Consider the following 16,887-nt stretch of genomic DNA (forward strand, 5'->3'; position numbering starts at 1 on the left):
ATGACCAAGAAGACTATTTAATGAATAATTTCTCAAATTGACCCAACTATGAGTAAAATTATTTTTGGCTATCAACATTAGGAGTATAATTACATAATTTTAGATGTTAAGGGTAAAATTGCTCATAGCTATAAACATTAGGGGTATTTTTGCACCTTATTCTATTATAAAATAAAAAATGTGTTACAAAAATTAATAAAAATAATCTACATAAAAAATAAAAAAATAAAAAAAATTATTAAACGTAACAAAACATTGTTCTTTCTGTAATTATATTGTAGAAATATAAATAATGTTAAATTTTGTGGAAATAAAAAGGATAATTTTGTCAAAAACAAATAACTATAAACAACTGTTTGTGAAAAGCTCCAAATAGAAGCTTTTCGTGAAAACCTCCAAAACACTGCAGTTTTCAGAGAAAATGTTAAACGTTTCGGTTATATAAACATAACCAAATGCTATATTTCATGCGGTTTGAAATGAAATACTAAACACTCTCCAAAAAGCTGAAACAAACACCCCTTAATCGGACTTAATACAGTACAATCTAATTTCTTTACAAATTGAGCATATCAAACATTCACAGATTAATTGCTAAAAAAAGTGATATGGGAAAGCAAATTCCACAACTAATCTTACCTACATATGAAAATCAAGCTAATTATAAAAGAAGTTAAATACACAACAAACATATTCCCTTACGAGGTGTTTATTAGAAGGGATAGAGGCGGTGGGATAGGGATAAAAAAACACGAGATACGTTATCCCGTGTTTGTTTGAGAGATAGAAGAGTAAGACAGATGAGGAATAAGCCTCTTATCCCTCAAATCCTATACACAGGAGGGGACTGGTATAAGGAGGTGGGATAAGCTCCTGCAATTTTAATAGGATGGAAAAGTTCATCTTATCCCTAAAATTAATGTTATGTAATTTAAATAAGGTTAAAATAGTAAAATGTATTATTTTATCCTTATCCTTATCCCACATACCAAACATTGAATAATAATTCTCGACTATCATATTTTTATCTTGAGTAAATAATTATAAGGTCCTTATGTTTTTACTTAACACGCTAGTAAGTCCATCATATTATTCTAAGGTCCTTAACTTTTATCTTAATCAATTATTTAGTCCTTCTATTAGTTTTTTTAAATGAAAGTCCAAAATTACCCCTAGTTATATACATAAAAAAAAATTATTTTTTAGTTTCAAATTTAATCTAATTAATTTTAATGAAAATTTTGAACTACATATACACCGAAATTAATATACTTGAAAAAATGTATTATTAATTTTCTTAAATTGTATTTTTTTAAAATTTTTAATATAATATCTTTAAACTAACATTAAATATTATTACAAATTTTTTTTAAAATCATATTTTTTTTTATTCGTGAAATTTATTAGAATTTTAAAAACTTTTTACAATGATAGTCTTACTCCTATTTTAATAATTATTGAAATATTTTTCATTAATTTTTTAGTCAATAAATTTTACGCTATTAAATTAAAGTTCTATAATTATATAAAAATTAATAAATCAATTACTTTATATTGGTGTTTATATTGTGATTATGTAGGAAAAAAGAGAAAAAAATAGACAATAGAAAAAATAGATGTTTTATTATTAAAAGATAAAGTAAAGGGGTAATTTTGGTATTTTAATTATAGTTTGACTACTGACCCAAACATAAGGACTAAGGAGTTAACAAAAATAAAAACTGAGGGACTATATAATTATTTCTAAAAACATAGGGACTAAATAGTATATTAGATAAAAACATAGGGACCTTATAATTATTTACCCTTTTATCTTTATCCCAACCATTTATCCTTATTCCTATCCTAACCTTTATCCATATCTCTATCTCTATCCCAATAGAATACCAAACGATCCGTTAGTTTATAAAAAGAAGGGATAACTTAAAATTTTAGGTATATAGTTATTGGAAGACAGCAGATTTAATGTCCATAGAATGGTGTAATTTTAAATTCAATATTTATGAGAACTTGTAATTTTAAACCTGAGAATACAAGTTTTTCTCTTTAACAAAAATATGTTATTTCATGATCATTAAGAACTCATGAGGTTTGAATGTGGCTCGAATATAAAATTAATGATGAAATTACAATGTTCGATAAACATTACAACTCAGATTGCACTGTTTTGTAAATAGAGATTAAATCTGTTTTTCCCGTGAGGAAATCTTGGTGCCACATGGGGCTTTAGCCTGACTCCGATCTGGCCCCGTGACATTATGGGACACGGTCACCTGGCGTCGGATCTCCGCCAACCCATAGACCAGTTGTCGGGATTGATTTAAGCGATCCAACCTAGTCCACTAGGGACTAGGAGAGTCGAGCATCCAGTCTTTGGGAAGGGAGGCAGATGTCTCCGTAGGGTGAAACCCCTACAAACATTTTAAGCCCACGAGTTGGCCTATAGTGCGGGTCCCTTATGAATCAAGGTTTAACGACAAGGAGTCCATCCGAGACGGATTACGAACAGAGGAATTGGCTGGATGCTTGATGTTCAAAGGGGATAGATCTTCGATAGGTGTTGGCTAGCCGAGACTCAAGGAAATCTCATTGACACCGTGTGACGCTTACTTCCCCCCTAGAAGGTAAGTCAATCAAGGGTTATGCTTCACAATATCTACAAGAGACACATTTACGGATTATGGGCAATTCATAAACCGGGCAAGGTAAATGGGCAAGCATTCATATTAATAGCATATAGACAGTCCACACCAATCACACATAACAGCAAGCAACAACAACACATAAAGGGGCACGACATTTGAATAATGCATTGATGAGAAGAATTAGGTCGATCCTAGTGACATGTTACGGAGAGACTAGTCACCCCTTGTCGTGTTTCTTACACCAAGTCGATACCCATAAACAGTGGACGTTACAATATTCCATTCACCAGTTGTAACAATAATCACTCAAGATACAAAATTTGTATTAATTTAACTAATTAAGTGATTCTACTTTGAACATAATATTCAAATCTTCCTTTCCTTCTTGTCTAGCTAATCAAAAGCAAAACAAAAGTTGAAAGTTGAAACATGTATTTCATTTATTATTTTCTTCTTTGACTACAAAAAATCATCTAACTAAATCTAAACATCATCAATGTCTCTACAAAAAGAATAAATTCAATAAAAACATTCATCAAAACGAACGTTTAAGATGCTTAAAATCAACAGAATCAATACATTCCAACCCATTTCTGTACGGATTCATCAGCTTCAAAAGCTCAGTAGCTTTCTCCTTGGTATCATCACTACACCCAACCTGCAACAGCAAAACCAGCTTCTGAAAAGCCCCAAATTGCAGAGCTTCCGCCATTACTGCTACTGCTAATTTCTCTTCTCTTCTTCCATATTTACTCATCAGCTTCCAGATCGCCGAAACCGAAAACTCCGTAGCCAATTCGGAAACTCTCAAGATCTTCTTCACCAGAACTGGCCATGTTAATGCGTTACTGTATGCTTCTTCTCTCCCCTTTTCACTGTCGCAAAGCTTATCAAACACTCCTAAAGCAGTTTCGCATATGTTCTTCTCCGAATCGACTATGATTTCGAGGAGTAACGGGATCAAACCGAGCTCAACGAACTCCGATTTGATCGTTGAAGATGAAAGGAGGTGAAAGATGATTGTTAGAGAAGATTTTGTGATAGTAGGTGAGATTGGATCTTTTATCAAGTTGAATAGTACTTGATTTACGCCTTCGATTTTGGATAGTGATTCAGCATGATCGGAATTGTGATCGGAATTGGAATCGGAGGAAAGGAGGCGTTTTAATGTGATAATGGAGTTGTGTTTGGATGAGAAATCTCTGCTATTCAGGAACCATACCATTGAAGTTAAAGAACTTGTTGATCCTAAATAGAATTGTGTTTCTAAATCCATCGGAAACATCATTTCGTTCATTAACGACGATATTTCCTTCAGAATATCAGCGTTTCTCTCTACTGAATCGGTTGAAAACTCACAAAAAGCTGAAGCTAGAACTACGCCGGATCTGTGAGCGATAATGGAGCGGCGGTTAAGTTCACTTTCGTCACTCCATTTCTTCATCTTTTGAACCAAAGATGAACATTCAGATTTATCCAAAACCTTCACCGAGGAATCAAGCTTTTGAAGGAGATCAGTGATGTCAACCGACGAGATTGGAATTCTCGGAGTAGGAATCCGTTCGACACCGGAGTTCCGATTCTCCACGCACCAATCTTGAATCAATTTCCGAAGAGAATGATTAGGGATCTGATCGAAACTAGTGAGGATCTGATTAGTTACCGGACAACTGAAATTCCCATTCTGAAGCCATGATTCAATGCTTTCCCGATCATAAGTGATTCCAGACGATAAAGTGACTGGATCTTTCATGAGATCAAGAGATATCGGACATATGAAATGCCTCGGAATTACAAGCTCCATTTTCCGATCTTCATCGTTATGATTTTTGCTAGCTTTTCTTGTTCTTCTCCAACCAAACACCATTTTGAATAATTTACAGAGAAAATATAAATATGAATATGGAATTTGGGAATGGAATGGAAAGGAAAGGAAGGGGGTGAGTATTTATATATATGTTGTAGAGAGAGAAAGGGTTGAATATGGGAGCGGCGGTTTGAAAAAGAATTGACTTTTCACGTAGATAGACACGGTGTTGATTTTTGAAGGTCAAGAAATAATTTGGGAATTGCTCAAACTGAATTGTTAAGAATTTAAATAGGGAGTTTTTGAATATTGAACGTTGAATTTATTTTTTATTATTACTATTTTTCTATTTTTATATGAATAAAAAAAGAAAAATGTATTTTAGTTTGACATGGTTTGTTGCATTTAAACGAGTTGGCGCGTTAAGGATCCTTCTCCCACTCGGCTGAGAAATTTTTATATTAATTCTTCCTTAACTATATCTTAATACATGATTAAATAAATAAATAAATGACATTAATTTATTAATTATTAGAGTGTATTTTATCAATTTTGAATCAGCGTCGGATATCATAGCTCTAATTTATATAGAGATAAGAATCGGCATTTTATTAATTTTGAATCAGCATCGGATCCTGATAATTTATGGCTCTAATTCATATAGAAATAAGAATCAGCATTTTATCAATTTTGAATCAGCATCGGATCCTGATAATTTATGGCTCTAATTTATGTAAAGATAAGCATCAACGTTTTATCAATTTTGAATCAGCATTGGATCCTAAAAAAAGAAATTGTATGTAAAAGTTGGTAACAAAATAGGTTTAAGATTTTTTTGTTATGGAAGTATAATTTAGGTTTTATATTAAAAAATAACATCAATATAGGTTTAATATTTAAAAAAAAGTATTAATTTAGGTTTCTATAACGCGTTATTCATAGTACTCCGTTAAATTCTGTCAATTGTACATGGAGAAAGAAATTATAACTTAATGGAGCAATATGAATGACTTCTCACATTTCGTTATCCATTTCGTTATCGATGCTTAAATTGATATTCTTTTTTAAACGTTAAATCTATATTGATGTTATTTTGTACGTGGAGTCTAAATTGATACTTCTCCAAAAACCTCCAGAACCCGACCCTGAGTATGCTAACCATAATAATTTTGTGATTCGTGTAATGTGTAGTTAAACATAATTTGACTTATCATCTCTATTGAGGATAATATGTAAAAATATGAGAAGTTCAAGTCGTGTTTGCAGGTGATATGAGGCGAATATAAAACGCCAATATGATACTTACGAAGTCCAGACCACCATCCAAGAAAGAGAACATGTGGAGTCTTCGCAGTAAATCTGCTCAGGATGATCCAATTTTAGGGTCTTGGCTTGGAAACTCTCCAAAAACCCCTTCAAGAATCCGCCTGTTACAACAATCACGCCCGATCCCGTAAATCACAGACCTAGTGGGTTTGAGGGATATTGAGCCGATATACGGACACATGTTCACTTATTAACATGTGACACATAATATTCCCTGCTCCTAAACTTATGATCGTCTTCTACAGCTCGATCAGAATATAGATAGAGTAAGGTATTTCTCAAGATACAGTACTCCAATCATTCATTAGGTTTATATTACAATTTTGATTTACTGTTGTGATCATCCTTAAATCTTCCTACACATCTGATTTAAACATCGGAACAAGTTAGTTGGATTTCGGGACTCCCATTAACCTTGTTTCTGAAACGGACTTCCAAGATTCAACCGCATCAGAAAATAATAGTTGTAATTTTAAATTACCTTTATTAATTAAAAATATATATAAAAACATGAAAGAATATAGGCTTAATACATCATTTGCTCCCTGAACTTGTCCAAAATGGTTGATTGGCTCCCTGAACTTTCAAAGGGTCTCGATAGCCTCCTAAACTTGCATAAAATGTTCAATTAGCCCCTTGAACTTGCGTAAAATATAATCAATTAATCACTCGGTTGTAAAAAAATAAGTTAAATGCGGAAAATATGTTGCACACATCTTAAAAAGGTAAAACGACTAAGATCGGGGTATGCGATTATAATATTAGAGAAGAAAATGTTTTATAGTTGAATAAGTAAGAAATTCTTTTTTAACATGTTTTAATCTATTGTGAAGTATGTAATAATATTCTAAGACACGTGTAACATATGTTCCGCATTTGACTTACTTTTTTACAACCGAATGATTAATTGATTACATTTTACGCAAGTTCAGGGCGCTAACTGAATATTTTATGCAAGTTCAGGGAGCTATCGAGACACCTTAAAAGTTCAGGAGGGCAATCAACCATTTTGGACAAGTTCAAGAGGCAAATGATGTATTAAGCCAAGAATATAATAATAATTTTAAATATTGAAATTAATACTAATTTAAATTTAGAAATTTACGTGTGTGAATCTTAAAATGATCCATTACTTAATAAGGTAAATCCAACCACTATATTGACCGTAACGTATAATTAGGCTTGTGCAATTTTTCCATTCTAATTAATTTTGATTCCAACCGTGTGCACTCCTTTCAAAAGGAAAGGTTATTTAACACAACTGCATTTCTATATATATAAAATAGATATTTCGTTTATGTCTAAAATTAATAATTTAATATTATATTAAATTTATTAATAAAATATTAAAATATTAGTATGACGAGAGGGCATGAAAGAGAGATTTCTAGGGCGATTTCTGGGGTGACGGGAGGCGCGGCTGGCGGATTGTCGTCGGCGGTGGGGGATCGGGTGGCGGGAAAGGTGTGGGCTGGCGATCCGGATCGTGTTGGGGTGGTTGATGGGGGCGACGGAGTTGCGGCGGGTTTCTCCCGTGATCGCCGAAGGAGCGGGGAAAGGGTAAGGGACCAATCAGTGGATCGGATTCGGCCGGCCAGTAGGGTTGGGGAGGGGCCGGATTTGGGGCTGGGCGATGGTGGTAAAGGTGAGGGGGTGTCGGAGTGGGTTAGGGTTAGGGCAGCGGCGGGGATCGGGGAGATAGGGATTGGGATTTCTGTGCTGGACAGGGGGCTGGGGAGTGCCGCGGGTGAGCCAGCTCGGGAGGGCGCTCTGCGGGCCGGCGATGGTGCGGATGTGGCCCGCGTCCCGGAGCTGTCGGCGCCTGCCCCTTCTTCGCAGCAGGATGTGCTGGCCGCTCTTGGCGAGCTGACGGCTTCTACATTGCTGGCCGCGCCGGCCACTCGGACCCCGCAGGACACGCAAACCAAAGCTGTTTTACAGGCCGTGATTCCTGCACAAACGATGCATTCCGCGGGAAATCCTATTTCGGGTCCTGCGCCCGGGGAATTGAGCATTATGCACCCAGGGCATATTAGGGAGGGGGCTTTGTCCCCAGGCACTAATGCTATCCAGGGCCAGCATAACCAAGTTTTTCAGAAGGATGGGGGAATTTCCTCCTGGAGGGATAAGGTGTTAGGGGTGGTTGAGGAGGAACCTATGATGAAGGAGGATACTATTGAGGATGCTTCTGAGGACTTCCTGTCCGACTCCGATACTGAGGATGGAGAGCCAGAGAACCCGTTGTGTCCTAGGATCCGTCTTTCCTCGGAAGACAAGCGTGTCCTAAGATCTAAGTGGAAATTGGCGTTAATTGTCACTGTACTGGGGAAAAGGATTAGTTTCAATTACTTTGCCCAGAGGATCCAGGCTCAATGGGCAAAGAAAGGAAAGGTTACCATCACAGACCTTGAAAATGACTATTATGTCATCAAATTTACAAGGGCTGAGGATTTCAATGCTGTTGTTAATGGTGGACCTTATATTATATCCAATCATGTTTTGGCACTGAGACCTTGGGTCCCAAATTTTGATCCCCATGATTGCTCTGTAAACAGGATCCTTACTTGGGTTAGGTTCCCAGGCCTACCTCTTGAATACTACAGTGATAGATTCTTGAATAAGATTGGTAGCCTTGTTGGGAAAGTCCACCATGTTGATAAGACTACCGTTGGGGCAGTAAGGGGCAAGTTTGCCAGGGTCTGTATTGACATTGATCTCGCTAAGCCTCTTCTTTCTCAATTCTGTATTTAGAATAAGGTCTTTCATATTGAATATGAAGGTATACACAATATCTGCTATGAATGTGGTATGTTTGGCCATACCTTTGATGGATGTCCTAGGAAGAGGAAGGAGGTGGAGGAGATGGTGCAACCTATCATAGGTGGAGCTGAGAAGAGTCAGGGGGAAGAAAGGAGTTTTGGCCCATGGATGCTTGCCAAGAGGTCAGTGAGAAGGAAGCCACGTGCTAATGCTACTTCAAGTCATTCGCCGGATATCAGTAAAAAGAAGACAACTCTCCAGATTGCTCCTGAGATCAAGGTCAGGCCCCCGGATATCAAGAAGGGGAGTGAGGCTGGTGTGGATTCAGCATCTGGCTCGGGGTCAAGGTTCGGTGTTTTGTCTATGGAGGAAGGACAGGACTCGGATCCTTCCAATGAGCAGATTGATTTAAGCATGCCTAGTCTGGAATCGGCCGAGCCTGCCTCCAGTCTGGGTAACTCTATTAATCCTCTCTTTGTCTCTAATGCTAATGCCAAAGGGAGCTCCCAGTCACTCCTCTCTGCAGGGAAAGGGTTGAGTAATAAGGTTAGTATTCTGAATCCTCTTGTTGATGCTCCTATTGGAAAAGCTATAGGAGTGAATAAGTTAAACATGAAGAAACCCAAAGCGAAACCTAAAAAGAACCTTAATGGGTTGGAATCTTGGGATAAAAGGGGACCTTCTGGTACCTCCTCTAGGCTCTCCGGAGCCCCGAATAAATACTTGATCTAGGGTATGGGCTTGTGTCAGTAGTCTTCCTTTCTGATGGACTTCTTTGTTTGGAATGTTAGAGGTGCGGCGAGCAAGGCAACCCGCATTCATGTTAATGATCTCATTAAACAATTTAACCCTTCCTGCTTTGTTCTTCTGGAGACCAAGGTTAGTGGATCCAAAGCAGATGAGGTGGTTAGAAAGTTTAAGAATTGGAATTGTGTCAGATCGGATGCTACTGGCCGGGCAGGGGGGATTTGGCTCTTTTGGAAGCCAGGTCAAGTTAATATTGATATTGTTAGTATGGACAGTCAATTCATCCATAGTAAGGTGTGTTACCCTGGTAATAAACCTTTCTTTGTTACCTTTGTTTATGCCGATCCTGTTTTGACTAACCGAAGAAGGCTGTGGGAGATCCTTCATTCTATTAGCTCTAACATGGTGGATGCTTGGTTGGTGGCCGGGGATTTTAATGACATAGCCCTTTTGAGTGATCAGAGAGGAGGGGGTAATCATTATGTGAACCGGTGTCTAAATCACAAGCATAGTATGGATCTTTGCGGGCTCTCGGACCTGGGAGCTGCCGGTCACAAGTTTACCTAGAAAAGGAATAGTGTGTTTGTTAGGTTGGATAAGGTGTACGCTAATGTTGTTGCGATCTGTAGGTTTCCTGAGATCAATGTGCTTAATCTTCCTTTCCGTCACTCTGACCATTGCCCTATCCTCATTAAGATGGTCAAAGGTAACCGGCTGAAAGGTAATAGACCTTTTAGGTATCTTGTGGCTTGGGATTCTCACCCCGAGTTTAAGAACTTCGTTAAAAACAATTGGCAACCTCACTCGAATGTCCTCCTTGCTGCTGATGAGTCCAGGAGGAATGTGGCAGGATGGAATAAAAACATCTTTGGCCACATTATCAGAAGGAAAAACAAACTTTTGAGAAGGATGGAAGGCATTCAACGTTGTTTGGAGGTCCGCTTCGACCATAGCCTGAATGGTCACCTAAGATCTCTCCAAAACGAGTTGGAAGCAGTGCTTAGATAGGAAGAGCTTCTTTGGTTCCAGAAATCTAGGAAGGCTTGGATAAAAGACGGGGACCGGAACACCAGGTTTTTCCACCTCTCAACGATCATTAGGAGACAGAGGAATAGGATCGATGCTATCAAAGATGCCAATGGTGATTGGATTTTTGAGGAGGAGGACATTCGTCGCCTTGCCCTTGATTTCTATAAAGACCTGTTTAAAGAGGAAGCGGTGGACTTGGAGAGTGCCCACTCCGGTACTTCCTTTCCTAGGTTGGGGGAGGAGGCTATTAAGGATGCTTTCCATCCTATTGACCTAAAAGAAATTGATCTGGCTTTCTCCAGCATCGGTTCTACTAAGGCTCCTGGGATTGATGGTATCCCCACTAGTTTCTATCATAAACACTGGGACACTGTGAAAGAGGGCATTTACAGCTTTGTGTTAGGTGTTTTTGGTGGGTCTAACGATATCAGGTTGGTTAATAAAACCCTCCTCGTCCTGATTCCTAAGGTGGAAAAGCCTTCTTCCTTTCTTCAGATGAGACCCATCAGTCTTTGCAATGTGTTGTATAAAGCTATTACTAAGATTGTGGCTAATAGAATCCGGAGGATCCTTCCGGATATTATAAGCCAGAATCAAGGGAGCTTTGTTCCTGGCAAACAAATGATGGATAATGTTGTAATTGCCCAGGAGGTAGTCCATTCCATGAAGATTAGGAAAGGTAAGAAAGGGATCGTGGCTCTCAAATTGGATCTGGAGAAAGCTTATGATAGACTAAACTGGAGCTTTCTTCTGGATAGTTTGGAGAAAGCTGGTATCCCGGAGAACTGGAGGAATTTGATTGAGAAGTGCATATCCTCTCCTGTTTTCCAGATTATGATCAATGGAGACATGTCTGAAGAGTTCTCTCCCTCCAGGGGAATTCGACAAGGGGATCCTATGAGCCCCTTCCTTTTTGTTATTGCTATGGAAAGACTGGCTCACCTGATCCAAGAGGCGGTGAGCAAGGGGACTCTGCACCCTGTTTCTATCAACAAACATTGCCCTCCTATTACCCATTTGTTCTTTGCTGATGATGTGATGCTTTTCGTGGAGGGTAATGAAGAGCAAATTAATGTGGTGATGGATATCCTCAATTGCTTTTGTGATGCTTCTGGCCAGAAGATTAACATCCAAAAATCCCGTATGCTTTGTTCTAAGAACATGGACAACGGCTTGTGCAGAAGACTTAGTGAGCTCTCTGGCATCCCCCTGACTCACTCGTTGGGAAAGTATCTTGGGGTCCCTCTTCACAGTGACAGGGTCTCCAAAGCCTCCTTTAAAGATATTTTGGACAAAACTAACGGTTTGTGTGCTAGCTGGAAAGCTAATTCTCTTTCCCTTGCAGGTCGCCTTACTTTAGTCCAATCTGTCAACTGCGCGGCTCCAAACCACATCATGCAAGCCTGTAAGCTCCCTGAGCCGGTTCTTAACGACCTTGATAAGATTAATCGGCGTTTCCTGTGGGGAGAGTCTGGAGATGGGAGAAAGATTCACCTGGTCCCTTGGAAGGATGTCTGCCAGCCTAAAAACAGGGGGGTCTTGGTATAAGGCAAGCTAAGGACAACAATAAAGTCCTTTTAATGAAGATTCTTTGGAGAATGTGGCAATGCCCTTCTTCTCTTTGGGTCCGTCTTCTCTGCGGCAAGTATCGGAAAGACAAAATTTTTGGTGGCCCTAAGGAGAGGGTTGTCAGCTGTTCCTTCCTCTGGAAAGGGCTTAGCGCTGTATTTGCTGAGTTCTGCACGGTGATTGGCCTGGAGGTGGGTAATGGTAAATCCATTAGTTTTTGGTATGACACCTGGATTGGTGATAAACCGCTGATAGAAGTGTGTAGCTCCCCCCCCCCCCCCCCCCCCCCCCCGCATAGTGATATCCGTCGGAAAGTTGCTGATGTGGTGGACTCGGAGGGAGCCTGAATCTGGTCTAAATTTGACACCTTCTTTAGCCTGGAGACCCTCCTTAAAATTAGAGGAGTGAAGATTAGTAATCAATATGTAGATAAGGACAGGCACTGCTGAGCCTTGACTAATAATGGTGCTTATTCTTGTAAGTCGGCCTATGAAGCTTTTACCCCTAATAGGGATGATCCTCCCTCGGAGATTTGGAAGACCATTTGGGCCCTTAAAATCCCTTACCGCATTAGGAGTTTCTTGTGGCTGGGAGTCAAGAACAGGCTGCTCACTAACGCGGATAGGCACAGAAGGCACTTGGCAGAGTCTGGAGCCTGTAGTAGATGCAGAGGACATGTGGAAACCTTGTGCCATGCTCTGAGGGATTGCCCTAAAAGTAAAAAGATTTGGGAGGGGATTCTCCCTCACCACACTCTTCCTTCTTTCATGGCTCATTCTGAGGTTGACTGGTTCTCTGATGGAGCCAGTGGGAAGTTATTGGCCAATATGGAGCACGGTGACATTTTATTCGCTATTATCTGTCACCAAATTTGGAAGTGGAGGAATGAGGAGTTATTTGCTGAGAAGACTGTCCTTATTCCTGACCTACTTGATTACTTCTTGAAAAAGCTCTCTTTGATTACAAAAAGCTTTGAAGGAGATCCCCTTGTTAGACCGTCCCTGGAAAAAGAGGTCCAATTAGTTGGTTGGAGTAAGCCTAGAGAAGGGATAGTGAAGTTGAATACGGATGGCTCCTGCCTTAGCAATGGCAGAATTGCTGCTGGAGGAGTTCTTCGGGATGCAGGTGGCGCTTGGCTGGCTGGGTTTACCCATAACCTGGGGATGGGCTCTTCCTTTTCTGCGGAGCTTTGGGGTATTCTCTCGGGTATAAAGCTTGCCATTCGCCTGGGAGTTAAGAGGCTTTCTGTGGAATCGGATAATTTGGAGGCAATCAACAGGATTTCTGATAGTCGGGCTTTTTGTCTTAATAGCCAGAATCTTATTAAAGCTATTTTGAGGCTTCGTCCTGCCTTTGAGGTTTTAAGTTTCTGCCATATATACAGGGAACAAAACCGGGTGGCGGATCGCTTGGCAGCTGCTGGGCATGGGGGGATGTTAGGTGTTTCTACCCTTTCTGTTCCTCCTACTTTTATTTTGTCTACTCTCCTAGAAGATATGATTGGGGTCAGCCTTCCTAGACTGATCCCAGGTTAGTTTTTTGTCTGTTTGTTTTCCTTTCCTGTTTCTACCAAAAAAAATACTTATATTTTTAGTGCATTACACTATTAGTTACGTGACATTAAATAAATTTCTTGGCTTGAAGAAAGTAAAGTTTCCCAAACTGAAATTATAAAACAAATAATTTACAAAATTTAAAACAAAACGAGTACAAAGTGTGTGAGAGTACGTAGCAGCTAAAAATCAGGAACACATAAACTAACAACGAAAAATAGTTAGGAAAAATAATAATTTATTTGATTAAAATAATAGAGCGTAAAAAGTAAACAGAAAGGGTTAAGGTGCAAAAATACCCCTAACGTTTTGGGTCAGGAGCAATTTTACTCCTAACGTCTAAAATGGTGCAATTTTACCCCTAGCGTTTGTAGACAAAAGCAATTTTACCCTTAACGTTAATAAATTGGGTCAATTTCAGACACAATTATAAAATACAGTATTTTTTACTTTATTTTGCACCAATTGAATATTAATTCGTTCTAAAAAAATGATATCATGTTTTTTTTTTGTAATTTAATAATAAAAGTGGAGATTAATATTTATAAATTCGGTGAATTTTTTTAATTTTTTTATCTAATTCGTACAAAAGACGGTATATTATTTTTTTATTTTTTTTCAGATTCCAACATATGTTTGTGATTTGTTATTGATAAAATAACATATGTGTGAAGTGTAGATGACAAGATTCATGACCGAGAAGACAATTTGATGAATTATTTCTTAAATTGATCCAATTTATCAACGTTAGAGGTAAAATTGCTCTTGGTTTCCAACGTTAGGGGTAAAATTGCTCCTGATCCAAAACGTTACGGGTATTTTTGCACCTTAACCCAAACAGAAATTAAGAAAATTAATTTTCAGTAGATTATTTCAAACTCGATTTTCTCCTTTTCTATTTTTGCGATTTGTAGCATTATAATCATCGAATCGATCTTCTCATTTTTCCAAACTGGATGGAAAAATTAAATAAGAGCTTAATCTATACCAGAATCAATGATCAAGGGTAGAAAAATAACTGGTCACGGGTTTGATCATTAAAATAGGTAGAGTTCAGGAACTTAATTATACTTTTTATCTTTATTAATTAAAATTTTAATGTAATATTAAATTATTAATTTTACACAAACAAAATTTATGTTCTCTGGCTATCATGTGACTAATTTTGTTTCGAAAAAAAAAAAGTTAAGGATAAGGTGCAAAAATTACTTCTGATATTTACAGTCAAGAGCATTTTTACATTTAACGTTTAAAATGGTACAATTTTACCTCCTAACGTTGACTTTAAGAGTAGTTTTGCCAATAACGTTGGCAAATTGAGTCAATTTCAGACATTATTATAAAACACAGATATTATGTTTCTTATTCTATACCAAATGCATATTAGTTGGTTGTAACAAAAAATTATATTTTTTGTGATTTAATAATAGAATTTGATATTAATATTTATAAATTCGGCGAAATATTTTAAAAAATTTATCCAACTCATACAAAAGTCGGTATATTTTTTATTTTGTTTTTAAAAAAATTCACGTCTAATCATATGTTTGTGATCTGCTACTAATAAGTGATAAATTGATGCACGTGTGAAGTGTAAATGATAAGATTCATGACCGAGAAGACAGTTTGATGAATTATTTTTCAAATTGATCCAACTTATCACTGTTAGGGGGTAAAATTGCTCTTAGATGCCAACATTAGAGATAAAATTGCATCATTTTAGACATTATAAGTAAAATTGCTCCTGATTGTAAACGTTAGGAGCATTTTTTTATTTATTAATATATTAAGTTTTTCATAACGAGAAAGTCAACATTTAACATAAAACTCGATTAATTTGACATTATTTAGTTCACATGCGCTTGTAAATTACAGTTTTAACAATTCGAAAACAATCTTTTTAGACATGTATATGTTTACAAATAAATTGTAAAAAGCTTATTTCGAATTTTAAAATATGTTTATAAATAAACTGTAAAAAGCTCATTTCAGACTTTAAAATATATAATTTTATACATAAATAAAATGACTATTTCGGTTATTGAATTTTATGTTTACAACTAACTAATTTGATGGAGTTTAACGTGGTCAAAAATAAAAGATGAATGATTTAACATATTAAAATGAAAAAATAATAAGCTCAATGTATCAAAATTGGAGTCATTAGAGGTTTTAGGATAGTTTTTACTAAAAAAATAATTGACCAGCTAATATTGTTATTAACTTTATTCCTATTATACGGAAATTTCGAAAAGACTGATTTACCATACTTTAACTCAATATTTGATTATTGTATCAGATCTTCTAAATATCAATTATGTCTAGAATGTTTATTGTGTTACAAACATTTACAGAAAAAAAAAACTGCTAAAATATCAAAAATTAAGCCTGTAATATATAAATTAATCATACAAAAAAAAATTGCATAAAATATTTATTACGCAATTAAATGAAGTTACAAACCAGAAAAAATGCTTTCAATTTATCGACGAACTTATTTGGAAAGTTCGAGGTGAAAGTCGGATAATGATCAAATTAATCTCTTCAAATTTTCTGTCAAATGTGGCTAAATTTTTTCTTACTTGGAAAAGTTACGTGCAAAATTTTACCGTTTCATATGGTAGGGTAAATTTGCACTCCCTCGGGACGTTAGCAGCAATTTTAGATTGTATACCAAAAATTTGAAAGCAATTACCAATTTTGAAGTCCATATGCAAAATTTTGTTTTCACTATGTCTCTTCCCTTCTCATTTTCAAGATTTAAAATAGGGTAATTAATTTATTAGTCTCTATATTTTGACAAAACACACTGTTTAGTCTTTGTATTCACAAAAGCACACGGTAAGGTTCCTAACCTTTTTCTCAGTGAACTATTTAGTCATTCCATCTGTTTGAAGATTTTTTTAACGTTTATGAATTCGGAAATGACAAAATTACCTGTTGGATATGGCTCATAATATCAAAGGGGTTTATCACGGAGTGGAAAATACATGTAAAAACTGTATCTCTTTTACACGATCAATAAGAAAACCGCTCATCGCTCCCGGAGACGTAGGCAATTCAAAACTGTCGAACTTCGTTAATAAATCCTTGGGTTCGATATTTACTTGATTAATTCTGTTTTATTTAGCATCGTTCTTCAACATTACCTTTTACTATTTATCAGTAAAAAACAATTCACACCTCTATGTCTTTAATGGAGAAAGGATTGAATCCCTAACCCATAATCGAACCACTCATGCCCACTCTTCCTGTTTGAATTGAAGGTAGAAATCGACTCAAATCTCTCTCGCTTACTCTTCCTGTTAGAATTGAAGGTGGAAATCCTCTTACTCTCAATGGCAAGTTTAATTTCCTCCATATTCTCAAAAGAGTCTAACGGCAGAGACTAAAAAGTTCATCAAGAAAAACGTTAGGGACTAAACAGTTCATTGAGAAAAATGTTAGGGAT

General features: G+C 37.0%; 1 protein-coding gene across 1 annotated transcript; it reads right to left on the minus strand.

Moving 5' to 3' along the window:
* Positions 1–3,060: 3,060 nt before the first annotated feature.
* LOC136204264 (U-box domain-containing protein 21-like) lies at positions 3,061–4,572 on the minus strand. Its single transcript, XM_065995492.1, has one exon. It carries the CDS (start codon positions 4,510–4,512, stop codon positions 3,181–3,183), a length of 1,332 nt encoding a protein of 443 aa, XP_065851564.1. The 5' UTR covers positions 4,513–4,572; the 3' UTR covers positions 3,061–3,180.
* Positions 4,573–16,887: the final 12,315 nt, after the last annotated feature.

Source organism: Euphorbia lathyris, chromosome 8 (assembly GCF_963576675.1).
Source record: "Euphorbia lathyris chromosome 8, ddEupLath1.1, whole genome shotgun sequence".
NCBI classification, from domain to species: Eukaryota; Viridiplantae; Streptophyta; class Magnoliopsida; order Malpighiales; family Euphorbiaceae; genus Euphorbia; species Euphorbia lathyris.

Excerpts from the sequence above, each read along its gene's own strand:
- LOC136204264 (XM_065995492.1), bottom strand. The coding sequence starts at position 4,512 with ATGGTGTTTGGTTGGAGAAGAACAAGAAAAGCTAGCAAAAATCATAAC.